Consider the following 27105-nt stretch of genomic DNA (forward strand, 5'->3'; position numbering starts at 1 on the left):
TCATTAAAAGGATGGGCAGGAAAGGATCCAGCAATGGAGAAAGAAACCCTAGGAGGGAACCCTAGAGTAGACAGATTTGGAAGGAGAATGAGATCAATAACACGGAATATCACAAAGCAATCAAGCAAGGGAAAGACCAAAAGCACCTATTTACTGGGCGGCAGTCGTTCTGCACCCACACATCTTAGAAAGTCAGGAGAAGAGGTAATTCTCTGCAAAAAAGAAAGAGTGGCAGGAGAGACAGAGCTCTGACTGACTGCGAGCAGGACCTCCACATTAGTCAGGAATGCTTTATTTTTTCTCAACGCAGCCAAATAATGTCCTTTACCTGAGACTTTGAAATAGGACTAGTGAAGGGGGACAGAGGTGAGGGTAGTGCAAGTCACCTAAAAGGGAGGGCCCAACTTTTCTGTTTTCATTTGGGGACTTTATACTGGATTTTTTAAATGCAGAGCAATATCAAAATCTATCAGTTTACAAGAAATACAAGGGATATAAGAAAATGATAAATAACACCACCCAGACAAATCTGGATACATATTTTTTTAAACCCTTTAAACAAATAAATTGCAAGGAAAAGAAAAGGAGGGGAAACAAGATACTTAACCAAAAAGAAGAAGAAAGAAATGTAGAGATGGAGGAAGGGGGTATGGGGAGGGGGCGGGAAAATGGAGGAGGAACAGACTGACGCTGATGAAGTATGCGCCTTGTTTGGATCCAGATTCAAACAAAACAGATGACTCAGAGGACAGTCAGGGAAATCTGCATACTGACTGGACATTAGATAATATTAAGAAAGTAAGAGATGGAATTGGTTTTATTTATAAAAGAGTGCTTATTCTTTAGAGACATAATGAAGTACTTCAGATGAAATGGTACGTTTCTGGGATTCACTTTAAAATAATCCAGTAGAGGGTGGGAGAAAGAGTATGGGGGTGTAGGTAAAGCAGCACTGGCCATGAGTTTTAATAACTGCTTACACTGCTTCATCAGTAATTCCTCACTAGTTTGGTATATACCCAAGATTTTCCATAACAAAGTCTTTTTAAGTGGAAAAAAATTTTCAGATATACTTCATACTGTGCAGGTACAAATAAGGAAGACTAGAGGGGAGTCCACGAGAACCCCATGCAGTGAACGCACCCTGAAGGGGTAAAGAACCAGGCTACAACAGGAGCTATTATAACATATCAGCAGGTCTTGGTCTTTAAAGTACCATAGTTCCAGAGCACAAATAGTAAATAGACCAGAGAAATAAAAGAGACAGTACAAAAATGAACATATATGTATATACATATGAATACAGAATTTGCAAAATGTAGCATTTCAAACCTACAGAGAAAGGATACTTATGTCATTTTTCTCCTCGAAATCCCAGTATGTTATCAGCTCAGGACAACTGAATTCAACTTTACTCTGATTAAATCTGGCCCAGTGAACTTGCTACTTTCTTATTATCCTCAAAGTGGGCATAAGTGGTTTTAAGAAAGTTACCTTGGCACTGTACTTAGAACCCAATGTGTTTACCTATGTGTATGCAAGTATTGCACATATTATGTAAAAGGAAGGTCCTGAATTATGGGTTCCTTCCCTCAGTGTTATCGTATATGAGTACAACACCAATATTTAGAAATAATGTCTTTCGGATGTCAAAAAAAAAGCATCTAGAAAGAGCAAGTGGTGGGGTGGCAGTGTGGGGGAACAACCACAAGTGTCATTTGAGGACACACAGGTTTCCATAATTAAAATACTGTTTTTAAATTAAGCATTTCTTGAAAATATGAATGTTTCTATGAATTACACTAGGCTCCTGGTGAGCTATCTTCCCTTTGTGTATCCTGAGAATAGCCGGCAGAGGACATGATTTCTGAGATGAGAGAATGCCACAGATGAGACACCCAAAAATGCCCTCTCTGCTGAGTGGGTGGCTTCAAGCAACTTAAGAGAAGGGGAAGCAAAATGGGTGGATGTGGTGTCTGAGTCTGAACAGAGGATGGAAGGGAGGTGAGGGGGCACCTCACCTGTCCCTCAGCACTGAAGACGCCGTGTTCAGTCAGAAGGACCTGGTTCAAATCCAAGCTCTGGGGAAAGCAGAGTGAGTGGCAGATTTTTTCTGTCTGCAAATTCCTGGTAGCGAACCTCATGAGGTGGATGGTCAAGGTCTGGGGCAAATGGGTCAGCTTTAAGACCTGAAGAAGCAAATCACCATGGGGATGAAACCCGAAGGCACTGAAAGGCGCGGATCAGAGAAATACCAGGGCTGATGTATGTTCTTCCCCAAGAGAAGGAACTGGACTGAGAGGACAGAGCCCAGGGCCCACATGTGCCAGCTCCACTGAGCTCTCCTGCAGCTCTGGGGCAAGCACGCAGTCTGCTCTAGGGTGCTCTCTGGCCTCAAGGGAATGACTACCTGCAGCTCTTGGACCTTCTCCTGTCCTCAAAAGTTCTCAGTCACCTGAGGAACACATCCAAGCTCTATAAATCTGAAGCCCCAAGGACCCCAGGGACTAGCCTGACTTGGATCTCCTCCCTCAACCCTCTCAAGGGCTCTGTGAGGACTGCTCGGATTCCCTGGGGCCACCCCAGACAGGGAAGCTCCCAGTGTCAGGGGTAGTACCTGCTTCCTGCAGGTCTTCCTCCCACACCTCTCACAGAAGCACCTGCTGTTACTCAGTAGTTCCCGGGGCTGGAAGAAGCAGCGGAGGGCATCCTCCTGTCTCAGGAGAAGGACAAGGCAGAGTCAGCATTTCCCATCTAGAGGGCACCCCCACCCTGCAGTGGAGCCCAGCTTCCTTTCTGGCACTCTCCTCTGCCCCTCAACTTCTGGTCCAGTGCACTGCACATGGCAAGGCCACAAGAAGCACCTACTGACTGGAAGGAAAGACAAAGGGACATTTTTTTCACCAAATCAAAGAACTTAAAGCCATGCAAAGGAAATAGAAATGTTTTTTTTAAAGCCAAGGGTGGACTGAAGAAGCAAGGGAGCACTGGCAAGATAGGGTTGTGTGGAACAGCAAATTCACCATTAGAAATTCCTTACCAGTGTTTTCAGGGGCTTTGAGTCCAAATCAAAAACAGGAAGGGGAAGGGTCAGCATGCTAGTGTTTCTGCTGCTCTCCTCAGTACATTCAAGGCAAAGCAAGGACTCTGTCATCCGGATTGTGTACAGGGCCTGCAGCCTCTCTGCCTGCAAGAGACAGAAGAGGCAGGAAGGAAGGGCACAAAGCCATAAACTCTCCAGTCAGGCCAATTCCCAGAGCCACCACCCAGAACTTCCAGAAATGGCAGACACTGTGCTCTTGGCTCTACTCAAAAAGGTGTAAAATAGTAACAGTACTAATATTATGGAATTTTATGTGCATTTTCTCTTTTAATACTATCTACATATCACACTAACTATGGCTGACAAATTATATGAGCAGCACCTTGACCATCTGAGTTCTCCAGTTCAGGCCTTACCAAGTCCCCATCAGGGATCTGGTCCTTGATTAGGTTCCAGACTATGAGGTAGAGTTGAGCAGCATCATACTGGATGAACACTGGCCAAAGAGAAGAGAAACAGCCCAATTAGTGAGGTCACCAGGAATACTCCTTAGTCCTTGTGCCCTAGTTAGCACATGCACACGAGTTCTCGTCATGCTGTCTTTCCTGGACTTCCCTGCTTTTCAGGCCAAGTTTTCCACAAGATGTTAGGTGTTAAAAATGAAATATAAACTTGCTATTGATTTTTGAGAACTTCCCCTAGAACTTAGAATCCAGTCCACTGAGTCACACAAGTTTTCTGTCCTCTGGCTTGGCTCCCAGCCCTACTGGCCTCCCCTGGAGACCCAGTCAACTAAAATGAACTGTTAAGAACTGATTCTTTCCTATGTCTGTGCCAAGCTAGTAGTCTGACTGGACCTAAGGCCACCTTCTCTGTGCCTTTCTGTATTTTCTTTACCTAGGAGAACAAGAAGGGAAAGGATCACATCTCAGTGACAGAGGGTGCTGGCTAAGAAGAGCCAGGAATAAAGCAAAGAATTCTACAGATATAAGTAAATGCAAGGCTAGAAATGTGGTGTACAGATATAAATGAAATTGTGTTATTCAAAGGAAATGTCAGAAGATAAAATGAAAACCACATGAGAGATATTTTACAAAAGGACAGTTGTCTGCAAAAATGCACAGACATCACAAGAAAAGGTGGTAATTGTAATTGTACTAAATGTTCATATCTGCTATCTCCACACCATTTTATTTCCATCATGACACTTATCACAATTTGTATTTCATGTTTTTGGTGTTTAATTTGTTTTGTTTTGTTTTAGTTTTGTTTTGTCCTGTCTCTCCTCCACAATGCAGTAAGCTCCATGGAGACAAAGATTCTATCAGTCTTACTCCTGTATCTACAGCACCAGCACAATACCTGGCACATAACAGGTGAGCATTATGCACTAGTTGAAGGGATATTCTAAGGAAATAACCCTAAAACTTAAACACGCCAGTAGCAGGGTTGAACTGATGCTATGTCCAGAGCTTTATTTCCAGAAGGCCGTCTGCCACAGAGCCGACCCTGGACACGGAGGAGGCTGGCCCACCTTGCATGGGAAGGCAGTGTGCCTCATCTGACCATGCCGGAGCCAAGAGTCCTGGTTCATCTGAAAAACACAGGGATACTTGCCCAACACATGATTTACCCACACCCACCATGTGCAAGGTGTTGCACATGCCAGAGAAGTTACTGCCCCAAGAAACCTATATTCTAGTGGCAGACAAGTGTCCATGCAATCATAATTCAAAGAGTAAGAACAATTCTCTAAGGTGTACAAACTGCTATGAAAAGCTGAAGGAAGGTGAGAATACAACTGGGATGGTAAAGTCTCTATAATAATCTACTCCTCCATAAAAGTGATGAAAATCATGGCAAAATTGTCAAAACTAATTTTTTTCAGAACTCCAGAAATTAACCAAAAATTTACAAAAGTCTTAGGAATGTTTAATCCAGAAAAACTAAAACCTAAGTAAGTGCAGAGTTGGAGACTTTTTCCACTTGGCCTAGTCCCACTTCCTTCTCCCAGCTCTATGATAACCCTGAAGACCAGAAACCCTGCAACCACCAGAGGTGGCAGATGAGGACTGGAATGCCTCACAGGGTCCTGCCTCACAGGGTCCCGCCTTACAGAGGCCCGCCCCACAGGGTCCCACCCCACAGGGTCCCGCCCCACAGAGTCCGCCTTACAGGGTCCCACCCCACAGGGTCTGCCTTACAGGGTCCTGCCCCACAGGGTCCGCCTCACAAGGTCCCACCCCACAGGGTCCCGCCTCACAGGGTCCGGCCCCACAGGGTCCTATCCCAAGGACACTTTCATTAGTTTCCTGCAGCTCTGTGGAAAAGCCTCATTTGAAGGAGGTTGTCATTATTTGACCAGACTCAGAGCTTAAAGCCTGACCCTCTGGGCATTTGTGGAAAACAATCAATGATGATTAATACTGCAGTTACCTAAGGCTGCAATACAAGTTGGGGCAAAAAAAAAAAGAGCCTCCCAAAACTTAAAAGAAGGATCTGGGGAATAAGATGTCCACAGAGGACTTTTAAAAGCCCTCACACATTCCTGGTGACCTGAGAGGGCCCCAATCTCTCACATCTGGCTAACTCTGAGTCCCTGTGCAAGCAAGAAATGAAGGCTAAAAGTGTCATATACTGCCTGCATTTGAAAATGTGCCCCAAAAGACACATGGGGCCCCTCAGGAAAGAACAGAAGACATACTGTTCAAGACTGTAAGGCTGGAGGCACTGGAGGGAGGAAAGCGAGGACAGTGCAAACGGAACAAAGCACCAAATAGCTCTGTGCCATATAAAGAAGGAACGGACAGCTCTTCCGGGATTCCAGGCCCATGACCTGCTGACAAACCCCGGATGCAGACCCTCCTCCATCCAGAAGGAGGAGACCTCTGGCTATCACCCGACCCTGAGCCAATAAAAATTCCCCACATATCCCTGGCACAGCCCACTGCCCCCTCCCCTCCCTGTGCTTATAAAAATTCCTGCCTATCTGGTTAGGCACGACTTCTCCAGCCTGTGTTTCAGACTGGTGAACCTCGCCCAGGATTGCACTCAAATAAGCTGCCTGGCCCTTTGTTGCCTCTTGTCACCTGCTTATTTCAGTTAGAATTTATCTTACATTTGGTGCCGAAAAAACCTGGGAAGGTACATGAGCGCGGGGCCCCAACTGGCCATTGGCAGCCCTGCCCCCCCCTCCTTCCCTACCTGGGGCCCTCAGCCTGCTCTCTGCTGTGTGGACTATTTTCCAGTGAGTACCTCAGTTTCCCCCGGTCTGTTTCCCTTCCTAACTCCATTTCACCTGGTCCATCCAAAATCATAGCTATGTCCAGGTTGGGGCATCCAGCCCACCCACTGTGGGCATCCGGCCTGCCCCTGGCCCTGCGGTGTGGGAGACGTCCCTCACCCAGGCTCCCAGACCGTCTCCCCTGACTTGGCGCATTTGGGATGCTGGGCGCTCCTCTCAGCAGGATTAGTTGGGGAGTGGCACAGACATGGGGAACCAGCCCTCGAAAGCAGAGGCTCAGACCCGGCTGCAGTGTCTCATTTCTAATTTGGCTACTCTATATTTGTCCCGGGAAGTTCGCAAATGGAAGCTGGTCTTTCTTTGCTCTCAGGCCTGGCCTCAGTATCCCTTGAACAATCAATCTCGCTGGCCCCCTAAGAGAACTTTCGATTTTGGCCTCCTCACCAACTTGACTAATTATTGCCACTGGAGCGGAAAGTGGGGTGAAATCCCATATGTGCATGCTTTTTGGACTTTGCGCGCCCACCCAGATCTGTGTGTTAAGTGTACCCCTTCCCAAGTTTTGTTGGCCCAGGCCTCTGCCAAGGACTGCCAATCTCTACCACTCCTATTACTGGGAGGCTCTTCTCTGACAGACTCGGTGGAGGATCTCAGCTACCCCCCTTCCTGCTCCTCCAGGCCCACCGCGGGGGCCAGCTCCCTTCCTCACTGTTCATGTCCTCAACCACCTGCCCATCCCTCCTCCATCTTGTTCCCCTTCTCTTCCAGTCTCTCCACCATCTTGTTCCCCTTCTCTTCCAGTCTCTCCACCACCTTATTCCCCTTCTCTCCCGGTCTCTCCACCACCTTGTTCCCCTTCTCTTCTGGTCTCTCCACCACCTTGTTCCCCTTCTCTTCCGGTCTCTCCACTATCTTGTTCCCCTTCTCTTCCGGTCTCTCCACCATTTTGTTCCCCTTCTCTTCTGGTCACACCGCCATCTTGCTCCACAGGTGTGGACTCCACTTCAGAAAAAAATGGATAAAACTCCCCCATATCCTAGTCCCCAGCCTTCAAGTTCCACATCGATTCCCAAGCTGTATCCCCCACTGTCAGTGTCACCTCCTCCATCTCCTCCTTCAAACCTGCTGCTGTCCTACTCGCTGCAGCTGATGCCCAAGTGGTCTAGCCCTCCCATAACCCACTCTAAGTCACAGCGGTCTCAAGCTCATGTGATGGCTCCTCTGAAGGAAGTAGCGAGGGCTGAGGGGGTAGTGCAGGTTCATGTTCCCTTTTCCCTAGCAGACTTGTCCCAAGTGAAACAGCGATTGGGGTCCTTTTCCTCCAACCCTGTAATGTTCACTAAACAGTTTAAATATCTCACTTAAGCTTACAAGCTCACCTGGCATGATGTATATGTAGTCTTCCAATCCACTCTAACTCCAGAAGAATATGACCGTGTCACGGCAGCAGCACAGCACTGTGCCAATGAGACCCAGCCACAGATGAATGGGAACCTATAGGCAGAGAAGCTATTCCTCTACAAGAACCCCTGTGGGATTACAATTCTCCTGAGGGTGAAGCATGCCGGGATCGCATGGTTCACTACTTGTTAACGGGTATGAACTCAACCTCCCAAACGGCCATCAATTATGATAAGCTTAGAGAAATTACCCAGAAGCCTGATGAAAACCCATCAGAATTCCTCAAGCGCCTAAAAGAAACCCTAGGAGCTTTTACTAAAATTGACCCGGCCTCAGCATTAGGTTCCTCTCCTGGCCATGCATTTTATAACTCAGTCAGCTCCTGACATCAGGCGCAAGCTTAAAAAGGCTGAGGATGGTCCCGAAACCCTTCTAGGAGACCTAGTAGATATGACATTCAAAGTTTTTCATGCCCGAGAGAACAAGAGTGAGAGGTCAGCTGCCTGAATGGCAGAACAGACTCGCGCCATAACAGCTGCTCTGCAGCTGGCTCATGGAGATCATCGGGGTGTCCCTGAAGATCGACTCAAACCTCTGGGCCCTTGCTTTTGGTGCGGTGAAGAAGGGCACTGGGCATGGAAGTGCCCCAACCCACGCAGACCGACCAAACTGCCCCAACTGTGGTAAGCAAGGTCATTGGAAAGTAGACTATCCACTAGGGGGTAGTCCTCCTCCGGCAGCAGAGCCCCGTGGGGGGCAGATGCCCTTGAAAGACTACCCTTCAGACCTGCTGGGCATCCTCTAAGATTGAAGACGCCTGGACTCAGACACCCCGATCACCCTCGCCGAGCCCAGGGCCAAGCTGTGGGTAGTGGGTAAGCCCATCTCCTTCTTGGTGGACACAGGGGCTACCTACTCTGTTCTCACCTCCTTTAAAGGACCTTTATACCCTGCCAATGTCTTCATAGTTGGGGTCATGGGAACCCTCTCCAAGACTTTAGAGATGGGCCCAGTGGCCTGCACCTTCCAAGGCATCCCATTTACCCATTCCTTTCTAGTCATGCCTTCCTGTCCTACCCCTCTGTTAGGACGGGATTTGCTCCATAATGTAGGAGCCTCTATTTCCCTCCCACCTTTTAAATGCTTACAGGATGCCCAAGACTCCCTCATTGCTTTGGTCAGCGAAGGGGTCAGACGACCGAGACCTGAGTCTCCCAACTTCCTGGACTGCTGTCAATCTGGTCGTGTGGGACATCTCCACCCCTGTAGTGGCAACCCACCACACCCCGGTTTTAATACACCTTAAGGACCCATCCCACTTCCCCTCTCAGCCTCAATTTCCTATTTCGCAGGCTCACTGAAGGGGACTACAGCCTATTGTTAATCGTCTGCTCTCGCAGGGGCTTTTAGTACCAACTAACTCTCCATGCAATACTCCCATCTTGCCGGTAAAAAAGCCTTCTGGAGCATATCACCTCGTTCAAGACCTCCGAATAATTAACGAGGCTGTTATTCCCTTACACCCAGTGGTACCTAACCCATATACTCTTCTGTCTCAAGTCCCTTCCGGTACCTCTCATTTTACTGTACTAGACCTTAAAGATGCCTTTTTCACTATACCTCTCCACTCAGACTCGCAGCCGCTATTTGCCTTCACATGGGAAGACTCTGACACCCGTCGGTCTAGACAATTGACCTGGACAGTTCTACCTCAATGTTTTAGAGATAGCCCCCATCTTTTTGGACAGGCCCTGGCAGAGGACCTCTCATGACATTCAACAGGCGAGAGTACTCTCCTTCAATACATGGATGATCTTTTACTTTGCAGCCCCTCAAAGGAGGCCTCAGTTCTGGACACCACATCCCTTCTTAATTTCCTGGCAGACATGGAATACAGGGTATCCCCTTCCAAAGCACTGCTGTCTCTATCTCAGGTTACATATTTCGGGCTAACTCTAACTCCCACCACTAGAGCCCTAACAGCAAACCAAGGGACTGTGATCAAAGCTCTCTTGCCACCTACTTCAGGAGCTGAGATACTATCCTTTCTAGGATTGGTGGGGTTTTTCAGACACTGGGTGCCTAATTTTGCCCTTCTAGCCAGACTGCTTTATGAGGCTGCCACAGAGACTCCTACTGGGCTGCTAACTTCACCCACCGAGGTGGCTTCTGCTTTTGATCAGTTGCGGGATGCATTGTTCTCATCCCCCCATTGATGCTCCCTGACTTAACTAAGCCCTTTACCCTATATACAGCAGAGAGGGCAGGGGTGGCCACTGGAGTGCTGGTACAGCCAGTGGGGCCAGGGTGCAGTCCCGTTGCCTTTCTCTCCAAAGTTAGATACCACCGCCAGGGGTTGGCAGCCTTGCTTCTGAGCCCTGGCAGCTGAGGGAAGTCTGGCCTGAGAAGCCCTGAAATTAACTCTCCAACAGCCCATTACTGTGTATTCCCCACACCGGTTGCAAGATATTTTGAGTCATAAATCCCTGGTGTCCTTGAGTCCTTCAAGGATACAAGAATTCCATCTTCTGTTCATTGAACATCCACAGGTAACCCTACAAGTCTCTCCACCCCTTAACCTAGCCTCCTTGCTTCCCATCAGTGATCAGGCAGATCAGCCCACTCATTCCTGTGTAGAGATTGTAGAGGCTCTTAGAAAACCTAGAGAGGGCCTTACAAGATGTGGCCCTCAAAGACCGACTTGACTTTTTTGTGGGCGGAAGCTCGGTGAAGGGGAGTGACAGTGTGCAAAAGGCAGCCTATGCAGTGGTGACTCTGTCGCAAGTGATAGAAGCAAACCTACTCCCATCTGGGGCAAATTAATGCCTCTTATCCAGGCGTTACAGCTGGCAGCCAGAAAGAGGGCCACAATTTATACTGACTCTAAATATGCCTTCCTAATTGCACACACTCATGCTGCAATTTGGAAAGAAAGGGGCTTCCTTGCCACTAAGGGAACCCCGATCATCAATGGCAGGGCTATCATCCGCCTGCTACCGGCCCTTCAGGACCCCAAGGAAGTGTCTATCATGCATTGTAAAGGACATGAGACTGGAAACAATCCAGTAACCAAGGGTAATGCGTTGGCAGATGCCACAGCCCGACAGTTAACATCCGGGTCTAGCCAACCCTCTGTGCTGTTTCTTTCCCCCTCTCTATTGCTCCAATACCCCGATGACGAATGGCAACTGCTTCTACATCAAGGGGGGACATTGGGAGATCAGGGATGGATATACCTCGGGGGATGAATTGCCCTCCCCCAAGCCCAAGGCAGAGATATCATATCCAAAATTCATCAGTTCCTACACATTGGACTGGAGGCCATGCACTGGTTTCTCTCCCCCATATTTGCCCCTTATGGTCTCTGCAAGGCAATAGATCAGGTGCACCAAACCTGCACTACTTGTCATTGTGTCTCATCTCAAGGTGCTCTGAAGACCCGGATGGCCCTCCACCAGATGAGAGGAACGATCCCTGGACAGGACTGGCACGTCAATATCACCCAGATGCCTAAGCATAAAAAACTCCAGTATTTATTAGTTTTAGTTGATACCTTTCCAGGGTGGATCGAGGCCTTCCCCACCTACTGAGAGACTGCATCAGTAGTGGCACAGGTGCTGGTGGAACACATCGTTCCACGTTTCGGGCTCCCCACTTCACTCCAATCTGATAACAGACCTGCCTTCATCTTCCAGGTCACTCAGCTAATAGCCGAAGCTCTCAATATCACCTGGAACCTCCATATACCCTATCACCCCCAGTCGTCGGGTAAGCTCGAAAGGGCTAATGGTCTCCTAAAGGACCAACTAAGCTGTCTCTGGAGGTAAAGCTCTCATAGCCCGATCTTCTCCCCATCGCTCTTGCTTGGCTGCGTGCTCCCCCCGGGGACTGGCTAAACTAAGCACATTTGAGCTAATGTATGGCAGGCCCTTCTTACTGAGCACATGCCTGCCCACTACCTCTCCTCCTTTGGCCTCCTACCTTCCTTACTTTTCACTGTTGAGACATCTTCTCAGAGAACACGCGGACCAGCTCCTACCCCAACATACGTCGTCCAACAACCCAGAGGATGCAGCAATCCTTCAGCCAGGAGATGAGGAATTTCTAAAAGAACTCCAGCCCCGATCACTCCAGCCTCACTGGACAGGACCATACACTGTAATCCTCACAACCCCCACTGCTGCCAAACTATCAGGACACCCTGCATGGTACCATATTTCCTGACTAAAGAGAGCAGAACAAGTTGGACCTCTATGGATCCAACTCCCATGGGCTCCTCATCCTACTCCTCCTCCTACATAGTGAAGTAGCCTCACCTTCTCCCGTCAAGTTCCTTCAACAGCACATAGCAGAAATGTCACACATAAAGGTCAGTCAACTGTTGCTGCACAGGTACCTGCCCCTTCTGACTGAGCCTCCTCCGGCCGTCAACCAGCCTTAAAACAACCCCCCCCATGACGCCCCTTGTCAGCCAGAAGTAGCCAGATCAAGTCGTCGCCCATTATGACCAAAAGGCTGGAATGTAAGGCTGGAGGCACTGGAGGGAGGAAAGCGAGGACAGTGCAAATGGAACAAAGACAGCACCAAATAGCTCTGTGCCATATAAGGAAGGAACGGACAGCTCTTCTGGAATTCCAGTCCCATGACATGCTGACAAACCCCAGACGCAGACCCCCTCCATCCGGAAGGAGGAGACCTCTGGCTGTCCATCACCTGATCCTGAGCCAATAAAAATTCCCCACATACCCCTGGCACGGCCCACTTCCCCCTCCCCTCCCTGTGCTTATAAAAACTCCCTGCCTATCTGGTTAGGGGCAACTTCTCCAGCCTGTGTTTCAGACTGGTGAACCTCGCCCAGGATTGTGCTCAAATTAACTGCCTGGCCCTTTGTTGCCTCTCTTTGCCTGCTTATTTCGGTTAGAATTTATCTTACAAAGACATTTAAAGGAACTTCTGACCAATCATTAGGTGACACTGAACTGACCGAATGGAAACTTCAGTGGCCACACATTACAAGCAATACAGACTTTACAGCATTATCCCAAGATAGTCACTGGATAAGCAGCAACAAGAACAAGAGCATCCACCCCACTGTGAGGGTTTCTGACTTCCATCGTTGTGAGGGGTCTCTGATTTCAACTGTTGCCACATCATATTATTGAAAATTTTTAGTTTTTAGCAAAAAATTACAAGGCACACAATGAAACAGAAATGTATGGCCCATACACAGGGTAACAGCATCAGTAAAAACTATCACTGAGAAGCCACAGACATTTGCCTTACTAGACAGAGACTTTAGTTATTATAATATTTTAAGTCCAGGGAGAGGAAATCCTGGGGCAAAATACCTCTAAAAACCGAAATCAGTCAAAGAGAGAAATAAAATTTAAAACCCATTTATTGCTTACAAACTGCAGTCCAGGGCCATCTCTCTCCTCTGCTCCTAATAAGCAAGCCAGCCAGCCCCTCCCTTTAAACTCTCAGGTTCAGACATGCCCTCAGTTGCCCAGGTAATTTACCCATTGACATGGAGATGAACCTCTCTCTACCCCTGAGGATATGCAAATGCACTAAAGCCAGGCGAGATACTCTGGAAATGTTACAATTTTACCCACAGACCACCCCTCCAGAAATCTTGCCTTACAATCTACTCGTTCCCTTTTTTCTGCAATGGCCCCTGGATGAGAAAACTGGAGCATTGTGACCAGACTAATGACATAACAATAGCAACAGCAATAAAATCATGACAATCCTCAAGCCAGAGGATTCAGCTATGTTCAAAGTCTTATGCACATTAAGTCCATCACCCATCTATTCCATAGGCAGGCAGTAGCTGAGGGTGCAGAGCAATCATGCGGCAGCTGCAGCCAGGGGGCACATCCAGGCCACAAGGACTGTAGGAGAAAATAACCTTATGGGCGATAAGATACATGTTTTAATGACACCAGCAGAGGCTAATCTTGTCCATCAGGTAGGATACATGCAAGAGAGTGGTCTTGTGAAAAAACAGTGGCAGAAATGGGATCTCATCCTGTTCTAGTATACCAGACTTTCACCACCCTCCCAGTGGGAGTTACAGATGGGTCAATATATAGGGCTATGGGAGGTACATGCACTCGCCATAACGATAAAACAAAACTTCCCTGCAAGATGCTCTTACCTCCTGGACGTTTTGGATACACTACCGTGACCTTGGAGGTTCATTCAGCTGTTACTCCAGGGATACACATGAGGCCAGCTTCCAGGCCTTCCACACAAGGTGCCAGAAGGGCCAGCCATCATTGATCCATGTGTCAGAATGTCCAGGGCCAGGTCCATTCAACAGTGTCTCCAGGGCTTAATGCACTAAGGGCTGGCAGCAGGATGTTGCTCTTTGGTTTGGATGTACAATTGTATAGGAGAGGCAGGAAGGTATGAGAGCATATCCACAGGGGTCAAAGCTCCTTTACATGGCTTCTGATTCAAATGCCGTAGCACTGTCCATAGGTGAAACTGACCAACCCCGTAGACTATTAGTGTCAACTTCAGGCCAGATTTCAACAAACTGTTGTACCTCTCTATCATATCTGCCCCAGTAGGATTATATGGTAGAAGAAATTTCCACTGTATTCTTAATTGCTGCACTCATCCTTGTAACACATATCCAGTAAATTGGGTGCCTTGATCACACTCAGTCACCTGAGGCCAGCCATAGGCTGCAAAGAGACACTCCAGGCCCCTCTTGGTGGTTTGCTGATCTGCATGAAATGCAGGAAAAGCAACCAATAGTCCAGTAGCTGTGTCCACAAGTCTTGACATACCAATATCCTTCTGATATGGGCAGAAACCCAATATAGTCTATTTGCCACCTGATAAGGGGTATTGGCCCCCTTACTATTATCCCATGTTGCTGTGGGACTCGGTGTAAATCCCTCTCAGAGTACACAACCCACTCCTTCTGGGCTCTGCTGACTTCTTCAAAAGTCAATGGCAAGCCCCACCGATGGGCTACAGCCCACATTGTTTTTCGCCCTGCTTGCAACAAATGCTGGTGCAGTCATTGGGCCACATCAGAGGCAGGCTTTCCTTCTAGGCAGTGCACCTGGGCCAGTGTGTCTGCTTCATCATTCCCTGGGGATGCCAAAGGCAAATGGCCAATCACATGATATATGGTAACTGTCTTAGTCTGACCAGAGGCCCATAGGTCTTGCCACAGCTCTTGCTCTCAAAGGGGCCAGCGACCAACCATCCAGTTGGCATGATGCCATGTCGGTAGCCACAGGGTCAAGCCCAGATAGATGACCCAGCTGTCAGTGCAGACAACTTTGGGGGACAGCTCCTGGGTGATCACGAGTCATACTGCCTGCAACTCATCCCATTGGCTGCTCTTCCTCTCTCCATCCTCCATCCATATTGTCTCAGTCTTAGGATAGAAAGCCACAGCCCTCCACTTCGGGGGCTGCCCAAGACTGGAGCCGTCTGTGTACCAAGCATCTTCAGGTCTAGGGGCTTTTCCCGGATAAGGAGTCTCAGCTACCAAAGGCTGAAAAGCAAGTTCTTCCTGCTTTCCACTGGTGTAGGTCACTGGCCCCAGTAAGCATTGGAGGTCTCCATTTAAGGGGCTAGTGGAGAGGAGACTGAGCTGCTGTAAATATACACCCCATTTGGCCAGTGTAGGTGTCATGTGGCCTTTGGGTTCAGTCTCGCAGCCACTTCACGATGGGATAAGTGGTTATTACCTTGGTCAGAGCTTTTCCAGCAATGGGCTCTATAGCCAGCAAGGTGTGGTACACAGCAGCCAGTTGCTTCTCTATCAAGGTGACCAGGACCTCTGCTCCTTTCCATAGTTGTGACCAGAATCCAATAGGTTAGCATGTCCATTCAAGCCGCTGCCAAAGACCCCATCCATACCCATCATCAGTTACATGAATATCTAGCTCACAGGGCCTTGATGAGTCCATTACATTCAAGGCCTGTACAGCCTTGACTGCCCACTTGGCAGCAGTAAAAGCAGCTACACATGTCTCATCCCAGTCCCACCTTTCATACTAACCAGTATAAGGGCTTCAGAATTTGTACCAAGTGCAGATAAACACTCTCCAGTAGCCCCAAAAGACCCCAAAACTCTTGTAATACTGCCACAGTGGTAGGGGTAGGGAAAGCCTGGACCTTGTCTATAATTGCTTCAGGAACAACTCTAGTTTTACCCAACCAGACAACCCCCAAGAATTTCACAAACCACGTCCCTGAACCTTGGTGCTGTTCACAGCCCATCCTTTTTCCTATAGATGGTGCAGCAGTCTAGGAACTGCCCCTTCTCATTCTGAAAGAGAATCAAATGTGAGCATATCATCAATGCAGTGATACAACTGCACTGTTTGTGATTTCCTCCATGTGGCCAAGTCCTGGGCCTCAGGTCCATGATAGATGGTGGGACTGTGGAGGTATCCCTGTGGAAGGACAGTGAATGTTCACTGCCGGCTTTCCCACGTGAAGGCAAACTGTTCCTGGCTTTCCTGTGCTAAGTCAATAAAGACGAAAGCATTAGCAAGGTCTACTACATAATGATACATTCCCAGTTCATGGCTGAGGGTGTCCAGAATGTCTGCTATAGAGGGGACAGCAGCATGCAAAGGAGGTGTGACTTTATTCAATTCCCTGCAGTCGAGAGTCATACTCCAGGAGTCATCTGGCTTTCTCACTGACCACATGGGGGAATTAAAAGGACTATGAGTGGGCTTTATGATGCCCACCCTCTCCAACTCCTGTACAGTTTCTCCTATTTCCTTGTGCCCCCCAGGCAATTTATACTGCTTAATATTTGTCACCCGCCAAGGTACAGGTGGAGCTACAGATGGATGCTTAGCATGTCCCCTCAGAACTGCCTTTACCACACGTACCCTCAGTCTGAACTCAACTGCAGTGGTCTGTAACCACAGGCCCTGCAGGACATCTACCCCCAAAGGGATTTGGGCTTTCTTCACTCTAATTGCCTTACCCCCATAGCCATCTATCACAGCAGGGGTCCCAGGAAAACGCTCAGGGTTGCCATGAATCAAAGAACACTCAGCTCCTGTGTCCACCAGCACCAGGACATGTTGTACATTCACAGGGGACCAATGAATTGCTAATTCTACGTGTGGCCTCCGGTCCCCACCATGTCCCCCAAAGTGGGGACTTTGACCCTCCCCAGTCTAACTGTGATGCCCAATCGTCCTCCTGTGGGGTGAGGGCTCAGACAAATCCTGAGTACTGTCTCCCAGGAAGTTTTACAGGGACACAGGCCGGGCATGAGGCCTTGACTCTGGTTTCTGTGTCCTGCACCTCAGCAGATGGAACTGCTAGTCTGGCTTTAATTGGTGCCACATTTCTAACAATATTCTATTGGGCTGCCCATCGAGTTTTTCTTTCACTACCCCAGGCTTTATGATATCAACCTACATCTGGGTTCTCGAGACCTTCACAGGGCCTTTTGCACCTCTTCTTTCAGCCATAGCCCATACTTCCCTCCATGCCCTTATTGTTTCAACCTCCCCCAGATGTGCTAAAGTATGAGTAGCCTCACTTATGGATTGCCCTAGGTGGGGGGCAAGAGTATTCACTAGGGACCCAAAGAGAGATGTGGGAGCTGTATGCAGCACCAGATTTCTCATTCCTACAGCGAAAACCTCCTCATCAGGGCCCTGGGGGTCCATATTATAGATGATGTTTTTCATACCCAATTCCCGCAGTACCTGTTGGAGCTCTGCATACGTTTTCCAACTTCTGGGAAAATGTGCTAAATCACCCTGATTAGACCAAACTACCCTGACGGCAGCTGTCAGCCATTCCAGGAGTGTCTGACTCCCTGAGGCGTGACAGGCATTTTGCAACCGCTGCAGGAGGGAATGGTGAGTCATCAGGGAAGCCGTTTTACTCATCTCAGTACCCGACACAGCAATGTTTTCCACCCCTCATATCCCAGAGACATAAAAGCCATGTAGGCAGAGGTTCCGATGGCCTCTGCCTATACCGGACGCGCATGTCCACCAGCTCATCCTGGGTATAGGGGCAGAGCACAGAGTGTTCCACAACCTGAGGAGAGGCTGCTCCTCCCCATGAGGAGCCTGCAGTTGTTTTGTTTTCAATTACAGCTGGGTGGGTCTTTAAAACAGTAGAAGACAGTACCTACGATGGTGGCCTGGGTAGCAGGTGCGCCAATGGCCCCACCTCCTCTTCTCCGTTGGGTCTTTCCATCAACGGCTCCTCCTCCACCATTTCAGGGGCTAAAGGCACCACTCTTTTCCCCTCCCCCATGGCCTCCTTGCAACGTGGCTTTTCCTGCCATCTCCTGCCTCGCCGCTAAGGAATCTTCTAGGAGTGTGACCTGCCTTTTCAGTGACTGTCTCTTCCTTAACAGCATTCCATAGGTTATTGCCAGCTCCTCCAAGCGATGCTGAAGTGTGTCTCTCTCCTACCTAAGTCCCTCGATAATCCTCTCTTCCTCCTATATAACATTTTCCACTATCTCAATGAAAAGAGACCCTACAATGCCAGCCGCTATATGGCTGCCTAAGGTCTCCAAGCAGTCTTCCAACCTACGGAGGGCTAATTCTGCAACTTCTGGTGTTTCCACCCTTCCCCAGTTCTGGGGAAGGCCTCACCCCTCTAAGAGGTACTTTTCCCTAGACTAGTTCCCCACTAGGGGTTCCCAACTTGGAAGCCCCACAGCTGGGGAGACAGTAACAGGTGAAGCACTACCCTCTGCCACTGCATCCAGTGGGGCTCCCTACCATCCACAGGAGCAGCCCTCCCAAAGGTCGCACCCATTATGACAGATTTCGGGTTCAGAGGCACCCTGCTGACTGCTGCCAGGTGTAAGTCCGGTTAGAGGAAATTCTGGGGCAGAATACCTCTAAAAACCAAAATCAGTCAAAGGGAGAAATAAAGTTTTAAACCTGTTTATTGCTTACAAACTGCAGTCCAGGGCCATCTCTCTCCTCTGCTCCTGGAGAAGCAAGCAAGCCCCGCCCCTTAACCTCTCAGGTTCAGACACGCCCTCTGTTGCCCAGGTAATTACCCACTGACATGGAGATGAACTCTCCACCCCTGAGGATATGCAAATGCACCAAAGCCAGGTGAGATACTCTGGAAATGTTACAATTTTACCCACAAATATGCTCATGAAAGCCATTTCAAAATAACTAAAGTATGAAAACAATGTCTCACCAAATAAAGAGTATCAATAAAGAGAAAAAAATTATTTTAAAGGACCAAATAAAAATTCTCGCTCTGAAGAAATGAAGAGTTCTCCAGTTAACAGCAGATTTGAGCTGACAGAAGAAAGGATCATCAAACTTGAAAATATGTACATTGAGATTATACTGTCTGACGTATGAAGGGAAATGTGAAAGAGGAAAAATGGACAGAGCATCCAGTGAATTTAGTGATGAATTCTACCAAATATTTATGGGAGGAATTCTCAAACATCTCTTCAGTAGAGGGGAATACTTCCTAACTCATTCTATAAGGCCAACATTTTTCTAATATCAAAATCAAACAAACACATTACAAGAAAACTACAAATTAATCTCTCTCATTAACAGATACACAAAAATCCACAAGAAAATATTAGCAAATAGGATCCAACAAAATATAAGGAGAATTATACATCACAACTGAGTGAGATTCATCCCAGGTGACCAAGACTAGCTCAACATTTGAAAATTAATGTAATGTATCACATCAACAGGTTAAAAAGAAAGTTCACATGATCACAGTAATAGATGCAGAAAAGGCATCTGACAAAATCCAACACCCATCCATGATAAAAAACTCTCAGCCAACTAGGAATTGAGAAGAGCTTCCTGTTTGACAGGGAGAACCTTCAGAAAACCTATGGCTGACATCACATTTAATAGTGAGAAACTGGAAACATTTCTGCTAAGATCAGAAAAAGGAAAGAATGTCCCTTCTTATATATTCAACATTATATTGGAAGTCCTAGCTAATGTGATAAGACAAAGAGGAAATAAAAGGCATACTGATTGGAAACAAAGAACTAAAAATGTCCTTGTTTGTAGATGACACGATCATCCATGTAGAAAATCTGAAATGATCAACAAAAAACTGCTAGAAATAATAAGTGATTATAATGAGGCTGCAGGATACAAAGTAAATATATGTCAGTCACTTTCCTGTATATCAGCAATGAACAAATGAAACTTAAAATTAAGAACAATATAATCTACATTAGAACTCATGAAAATTAAACACTTAGGCACAAATATAACCAAATAGAACTAAATAAATGGAAAGATATTCCATGTTCATGGATAGGAAGACATGTCAGGGTGCCAGGTCTTCCCAACCTGATGTATAGAGTCAGTGCAATTGCAGTCAAGATCCTAGCAAGATACTTCATGGATATTGACAAACTTATTATGAAGTTTACTTTGAAAGACAAAAGACCCAGAACAGCCAACACAATATTGAAGGAAAAGAACAAAGAGAACTAGTTTCAAACCTGCTATAAAACTTAGTAATAAAAACAATGTAGCACATTAAAAGGAAAAGAGAAATAGATAAATGGAACAGACCAGATCCCAAAAATACAACATAAAAAATGTCAACTGCTCTTTGACAAAGGAGCAAAGGCAAAAACAATGGAGCAAAGACATCTTTTCACCATGGTGCTAGAACATCTCCACATCCACATGCACTGAAAAATGAACATAGACCTTACATCCTCAAAAAGCATAAATCAAAATGGACAACAGACCTAAATGTAAGATTCAAAATTACAAAAGTCCTAAAGACAATATAGGAGAAAAATATAGATGACCCTGGGGGGTTGGTGATTATTTTTTCTATACAATTTTTTAAATCAATAAAAGAAAAAGGTGATAAGCTAGACTTCATTAAAATTAAAGATTTATGTTTGTGAAAGACACTGTCAACAGTGTGAGAAGAAAAGCCACAAGCTGCGAGAAAATATTTACAAAAGACATATCTGATAAAGGATTGTTACCCAAAATACAAAAAAAAAGAAAACAAAAACCTCTTTAAGCTCTGAAAGAAAGCAAACATCCTGATTTAAAAATGGGAAAGAAACCTGAACAGGTGCCTACCAAATATGCACAGGTGGAAAAACAAGCATCTGAAAAGGCAATCAGCATCATATGTCACTGGGGAATCACAAGTCAAAGCAATACCACTACACACCTATTGGAATGGCCAAAATCAGAGACACTGACATCAAATGCTGGCAAGGACATGGACAATAGGAACTCTCATACATAGGGGGTGGGAATGCAAAATGATATTGCCACTTCAGAAGATAATTTGGCAGCTTCTAACAAAACTAAACATATTCTTACAATAGGATCCAGCAATCACACTACTTGGAATTTACTCAAAGGAGCAAAAAATGTATGTCCACATAAAAATCTGCATACACATGTTTACAGCAGTTTTATTCATAATTGTCAAAACTTGGAAGAAACCAAGATGTCCTTCAGTAGGTGAATGGAATCAATAAACTATGGTTTATCCCAACAATGGAATATTATTTGGTGTTATAAAAGGAAATGAGCTAGAGAGGAGAGAAAAGATGGCAGTGTAAGAAGTGTGGCGGAAATCTTCTCCCAAAACCACATATATTTTTAAAATATCACAAATACAACTATTCCTAAAGGAGTGACCAGAAGTTAGAGTTCACCAGCCAGTCTATATCAGGGAGAACTCAACATCTCATGGAAAAGGGTACAGTAAAAAACCGCGACCCAGCGGGACCCGAATACTCCCCCAACCCCAGCTCACCAGCAGGAGGAAGGGAATCAGAGCAGGGAGGGAGTGGAAGCACAGGACTGCTAAATATCCAGCCCTAAAAATCTACCCCAGGAGCACAGATCCATATTACATGGTGCTCTGGAGATTAGAGGGGCTGGAAAAGCAAAGTCAGAGACTAAGACTGCGAATAGGTTCCCACAACCAGCTGCCCTGGGACAAAAGAAAAGCAAGCGTTTAAAAGACTTCTCAATAGTCAGAAGGCTGCTAAAGTGGCAAGGGCTTAAGAGAAGGAACAGGTGAACAAAATCATCCTGGCACCCTCAGCCCAGCAGGTTGGGAACTTTCAGGAGCATCAGGAGCCCTACACCCCTGGTTGGCAATGCAGCCCCAAGGCCCCTCACCAACATAAGCAGCCTGCCGCTCCTTCCACTCCACCAGCACCCACGCACAAACCCACTGTCCCTGCCATTGCTGCAGACCAGCTGGAGGGCAGTCCCACCTACAGCAACTACACAGCTTAATGCAGAGGCTTCTCCCTGTGCACGGCTAACTGGCCTAGACAGTGGAGACAGGCACAGTGACCAGGAAGCACAAAAGGGCTTTGCCCTCCCTACAAACACCCACACCACTTGCCAGCAACCCCCACCATTGCCCTAGGCCATCCTGAGGGCGACCACCCCCACAGCAGCTTAAGAGACTAACCCAGAGGCTGCTCCCTGTGTGCTGTTAACTGGCACAGACAGTGGAGACAGGCACAGCAATGAGGAAGCACAAAAGGGCTTTGTAATCCCTGCAAATAATTGCACCACGTACCTGCATCTTCTGCCAGTGGCTAGGCCAGCAGGAGGGCAGCTCTGCCCATGGCAGTTTAGGGGATTAAACCAGAGACCACTCCCTGCCTGCACTTGACTAGCACAGACTGCAGAGACAGGCACTAAGACTGGCAAACAGGACAGGACTTTGTCTTCCCAGCTGACACCCATGCCACTCTCCTGTCACCACTCCCATCACTCCAGAACTCTGAAAAGGCAGAAGAACCTTGTTCGATCCAAAATTCCCTCAAACACCAGAAAGAGGGCTCAGTGAGACTGAAATCACCCATCTTCCTGAAAAAAAATTCAAAATAAAAGTCATAAGCATGCTAATGGGGCTGCAGAAAAATATTCAAGAGCTAGGGGATGAATTCAGGAGGGAGATAACTAAAATGAAACAAACAATGGAAAGATTTAAGAGCAGACTGGATGAGGTGCAAGAGGCTGCCAATGAAAATAGATCAGAGAACAGGAATACAGAGAAGCTGAGGCAGAGAGAGAAAAAAGGATCTCTAGGGATGAAATAATATTAAGAGAACTGTGTGACCAATTGAAACAGAACAACATTTGCATTTTAGGGATATCAAAAGAAGAGAGAGAAAAAGGGATAGAAAGTGTCTTTGAAGAAATGATTGCTGAAAACTTCCCCAATGTGAGGAAGGAAATAGTCTCTTAGGCCATGGAAGTCCACAGATCTCCCAACACAAGGGACCCAAGGAGGACAACACCAAGACATATAATAATTGAAATGGCAAAGATCAAAGACAAAGACAGAGTATTAAAAGCAGAGAGAGAAAAAAGATCAACTACAAAGGAAAACCCATCAGGCTATCATCAGACTTCTCAGCAGAAACCTTACAGGCCATAAGAGAATGGCATGATATATTCAATGCAATGAAACAGAAGGGCCTCGAGCCAAGAATTATGTATCCAGCAAGATTATGATTTAAATTTTGCTTGTCAGGGAATTGTTTAATACCTCCTTCATATTTAAATGATAATCGTGCTGGATACAGTATCCTTGGTTCAAGGCCCTTCTGTTTCGTTGCATTAAATATATCATGCCATTCTCTTCTGGCCTGTAAGGTTTCTGTTGAGAAGTCTGATGATAGCCTGATGGGTTTTCCTTTGTAGGTGACCTTTTTTTTCTCTCTCTGGCTGCCTTTAATACTCTGTCCTTGTCCTTGATCTTTGCCATTTTAATTATTATGTGTCTTGGTGTTGTCCTCTTTGGATCCTGTCTCTCAGGAGTTCTGTGTGCCTCCGTAGTCTGAGCAACTATTTCCTCCCCCAGTTTGGGGAAGTTCTCAGCAATTATCATTTAAATTTGAAGGAGGGATTAAACAATTCCCAGACAAGCAACAGCTGAGGGAATTTACCTCCCACAAACCATCTCTCCAATGTATCTTAAAGGGACTGTGCTAGATGGAAGTATGCCTAGTAGAATAGCTGTCACCAGAGAAAATAAAATCACAGCAAAGAAAGCAGACCAACCAAATACTAACTAAAGGCAAACTAAAATCAGTTATCCATAAAATCACTCAAGGGAAACAAAAACAGTACAGAATAAAACACCTAACATACAAAGAGGGGAGGAAGAAGAAAAAGAAGGGAGAGAAATAAAGAATCATCAGACTGTGTTTACAATACTGTAATAAGTGATTTAAGTTAGATGGTTAGATAGTAAAGAAGCTGCCCTTGAACCTTTGATAATGACAAATTCAAAGCCTGCAATGGTAATAATTACATATCTATCAATAATCACCCTAAATGTAAATGGACTGAATGCACCAATCAAAAGACACAGAGTAATAAAATGGATAAAAAAGCAAGACCCATCTATATGCTGCCTACAAGAGACTCACCTCAAACCCAAAGACATACACAGACTAAAAGTGAAGGGATGGAAAAAGATATTTCATGCAAGCAATAGGGAGAAAAAAGCAGGTGTTGCAGTACTTGTATCAGACAAAATAGACTTCAAAACAAAGAAAGTCACAAGAGATAAATAAGGAGATTACATAATGATAAAGGGGTCGGTCCAACAAGAGGATTATAAATATATAAATATATTATATATTTATATGCACCGAACATACGAGCACCTACATATGTGAAGCAAATACTAACAGAATTAAAGGAGGGAATAGAATGCAATGCATTCATTTTAGGAGACTTCAACACACCATTCACTCCAAAGGATAGATCCACTGGACAGAAAATAAGTAAGGACACAGAGGCATTGAACAACAAACTAGAACAGATGGACCTAAAAGATATTACAGAACTCTACACCAAAAAACAGCAGGATACATATTCTTTTCAAGTGCACAGGGAACATTCTCCAGAATAGACCACATTCTAGACCACAAAAAGAGCCTCAGTAAGTTCAGAAAGATTGAAATTGCACCAACCAACTTCTCAGACCACAAAGGTATAAAACTAGAAATAAATTGTACAAAGAAAACAAAAAGGCTCACAAACACATGGAGGCTTAACAACATGCTCCTAAATAATCAATGCATCAATGACCAAATTAAAACAGACATCAAGCAATATATAGAGACAAATGACAACAACAGCACAAAGCCCCAACTTCCATGGGATGCAGTGAAGGCAGTTCAAGAGGAAAGTATATAGGAATCCAGACCTATTTAAAGAAGGAAGAACAATCCCAAATGAGTAGTCTAAATTCACAATTATTGAAACTGGAAAAAGAAGAACTAATGAGGCCCAAAGTCAGCAGAAAGAGGGACATAGTACAGATAGTAGGAGAAATAAATAAAATTGAGAAGAAACCAATGCAAAAATTAATGAAGCCAAGAACTGGTTCTTTGAGAAAATAAACAAAATAGAAAAACCCCTAGCCACACTGATTAAGAGAAAAAGAGAATCTACACACATAAACAGAATCAAAAATGAGAAAGGAAAAAGCACTATGGACACCACAGAAATACAAAGAATTATGAGAGAATACTATGAATAGCTATATGATAACAAACTGGATAACGTAGAAGAAATGCACAACTTCCTAGAAAAATACAACTTTCCAAGACTGACCCAGGAAGAAACAGAAAATCTAAACAGACCAATCACCAGCAACAAAACTGAATTGGTAATCAAAAAACTACCTAAGAACAAAACTCCTGGACCAGATGGATTTGCCGCTGAATTTTATCAGACATTTAGAGAAGACATAATACCCACTCTCCTTAAAGTTCTCCAAAAAATCGAAGAGGACGGAATACTCCCAAACTCATTCTATGAAGCCAGCATCACTCTAATACCAAAACCAGGCAAAGACCCCACCAAAAAAGAAAATTACAGACCAATATCCCTGATGAACATAGATGCAAAAATACTCAACAAAATATTAGAAAACTGAATTCAAAAATACATCAAAAGGATCATACACCATGACCAAGTGGGATTCATCTCAGGGATTCAAGGATGGTACAACATTTGAAAATCCATCAACATCATAAACAAAAAGAAGGACAAAAACCACATGATCATCTCCATAGATGCTGAAAAAGCATTCGACAAAATTCAACTTCCATTCATGATAAAAGCTCTCAACATAATAAAGGCCATACATGATAAACCCATGGCCAACATCATACAGAACAGCAAGAAGCTTAAAGCTTTTCCTCTAAGATCAGGAGCAAGACAGAGATGCCCACTCTCCCTACTGTTATTTAACATAGTACTGGAGGTCTTAGCCATGACAATTAGACAAAACAAAGAAATACAAGGAATCCAGGTTGGTAAAGAAGAAGTCAAACTGCCACTATTTGCAGATGACATGATATTGTACATAAAAAGCCCTAAAGACTCCACTCCAAAACTACTAGAACTAATATCTGAATTCAGCAAAGCTGCAGGATACAAATTGATACACAGAAATCTGTGGCTTTCCTATATACTAACAACGAACTAATAGAAAGAGAAATCAGGAAAACAATTCCATTCACAATTGCATTTAAAAAATACCTAGCAATAAACCTAACCAAGGAAGTGAAAGATCTATACCCTGAAAACTACAAGACACTCTTAAGAGAAATTAAAGAGGACACTAATAATAGAAATTCATCCCATGCCCTTGGGTAGGAATAATTAATATTGTTAAAATGGCCATCCTGCCTAAAGCAATCTACAGATTCAATGCAATCCCTATCAAAATACCAATAGCATTCTTCAACAAACTGGAACAAATAGTTCTAAAATTCATATGGGACCACAAAAGACCCTGAATAGCCAAAGAAATTCTGATAAGAAAGAATAAAGCAGGGAGGAGTATGCTCCCTGACTTCCAGCTCTACTACAAAGCCACAGTAATCAAGACAACTTGGTACTGCCACAAGAACAGACCCACAGACCAGTGGAACAGAATAAAGAGCCCGTATATAAATCCAAGCATATATGGTCAATTAATATATGATGAAGGAGCCATGGATATACAATGGGGAAATGACAGCCTCATCAACAACTGGTGTTGGCAAAACTGAATAGCTACATGCAAGAGAATGAAACTGCATTATTGTCTAGCCCCTACATAAAAGTAACTCAAAATGGATCAAAGACCTGAATGTAAGTCATGAAACCATTAAACTCTTAGAAGACAACATAGGCAAAAATGTCCTGAATGAGCAACTTTTTTCTGAATGCATCTCCTTGGGAAAGGGAAACAAAATAAAGAATGAACACATGGGACTACATCAACTAAAAAGTTTCTGTACAGCAAAGGACACCATCAATAGAACAAAAAGACATCCTACAGTATGGGAGAATATATTTGTTAACAACATATCCGATAAGGGGTTGACATCCAAAATATATAAAGACCTCACACACCT

At 45.4% G+C, this 27105-nt stretch overlaps 1 protein-coding gene across 4 annotated transcripts in view; it reads right to left on the reverse strand.

Annotated features, from left to right (window-relative positions):
• The window catches only part of USP18 (ubiquitin specific peptidase 18), a 57389-nt gene that overhangs the window by 3864 nt on the left and 26420 nt on the right, over positions 1 to 27105 (reverse strand). For 2 of the 4 annotated variants that reach the window (XM_036932498.2, XM_036932496.2), the window contains exons 4-7: positions 3460 to 3539; positions 3041 to 3187; positions 2618 to 2713; positions 2022 to 2189 (exon numbers count right to left, since the gene is read on the reverse strand). In XM_036932498.2, coding sequence (XP_036788393.1) covers positions 2022 to 2189; positions 2618 to 2713; positions 3041 to 3187; positions 3460 to 3539 — 491 coding nt within the window. The remainder of the gene's footprint in view (positions 1 to 2021; positions 2190 to 2617; positions 2714 to 3040; positions 3188 to 3459; positions 3540 to 27105) is intronic. The other 2 variants (XM_036932497.2, XM_036932499.2) reach the window with 2 other exon arrangements.

The sequence above is a fragment of the Manis pentadactyla genome, chromosome 14 (genome assembly GCF_030020395.1).
Source record: "Manis pentadactyla isolate mManPen7 chromosome 14, mManPen7.hap1, whole genome shotgun sequence".
Taxonomy (NCBI): Eukaryota; Metazoa; Chordata; class Mammalia; order Pholidota; family Manidae; genus Manis; species Manis pentadactyla.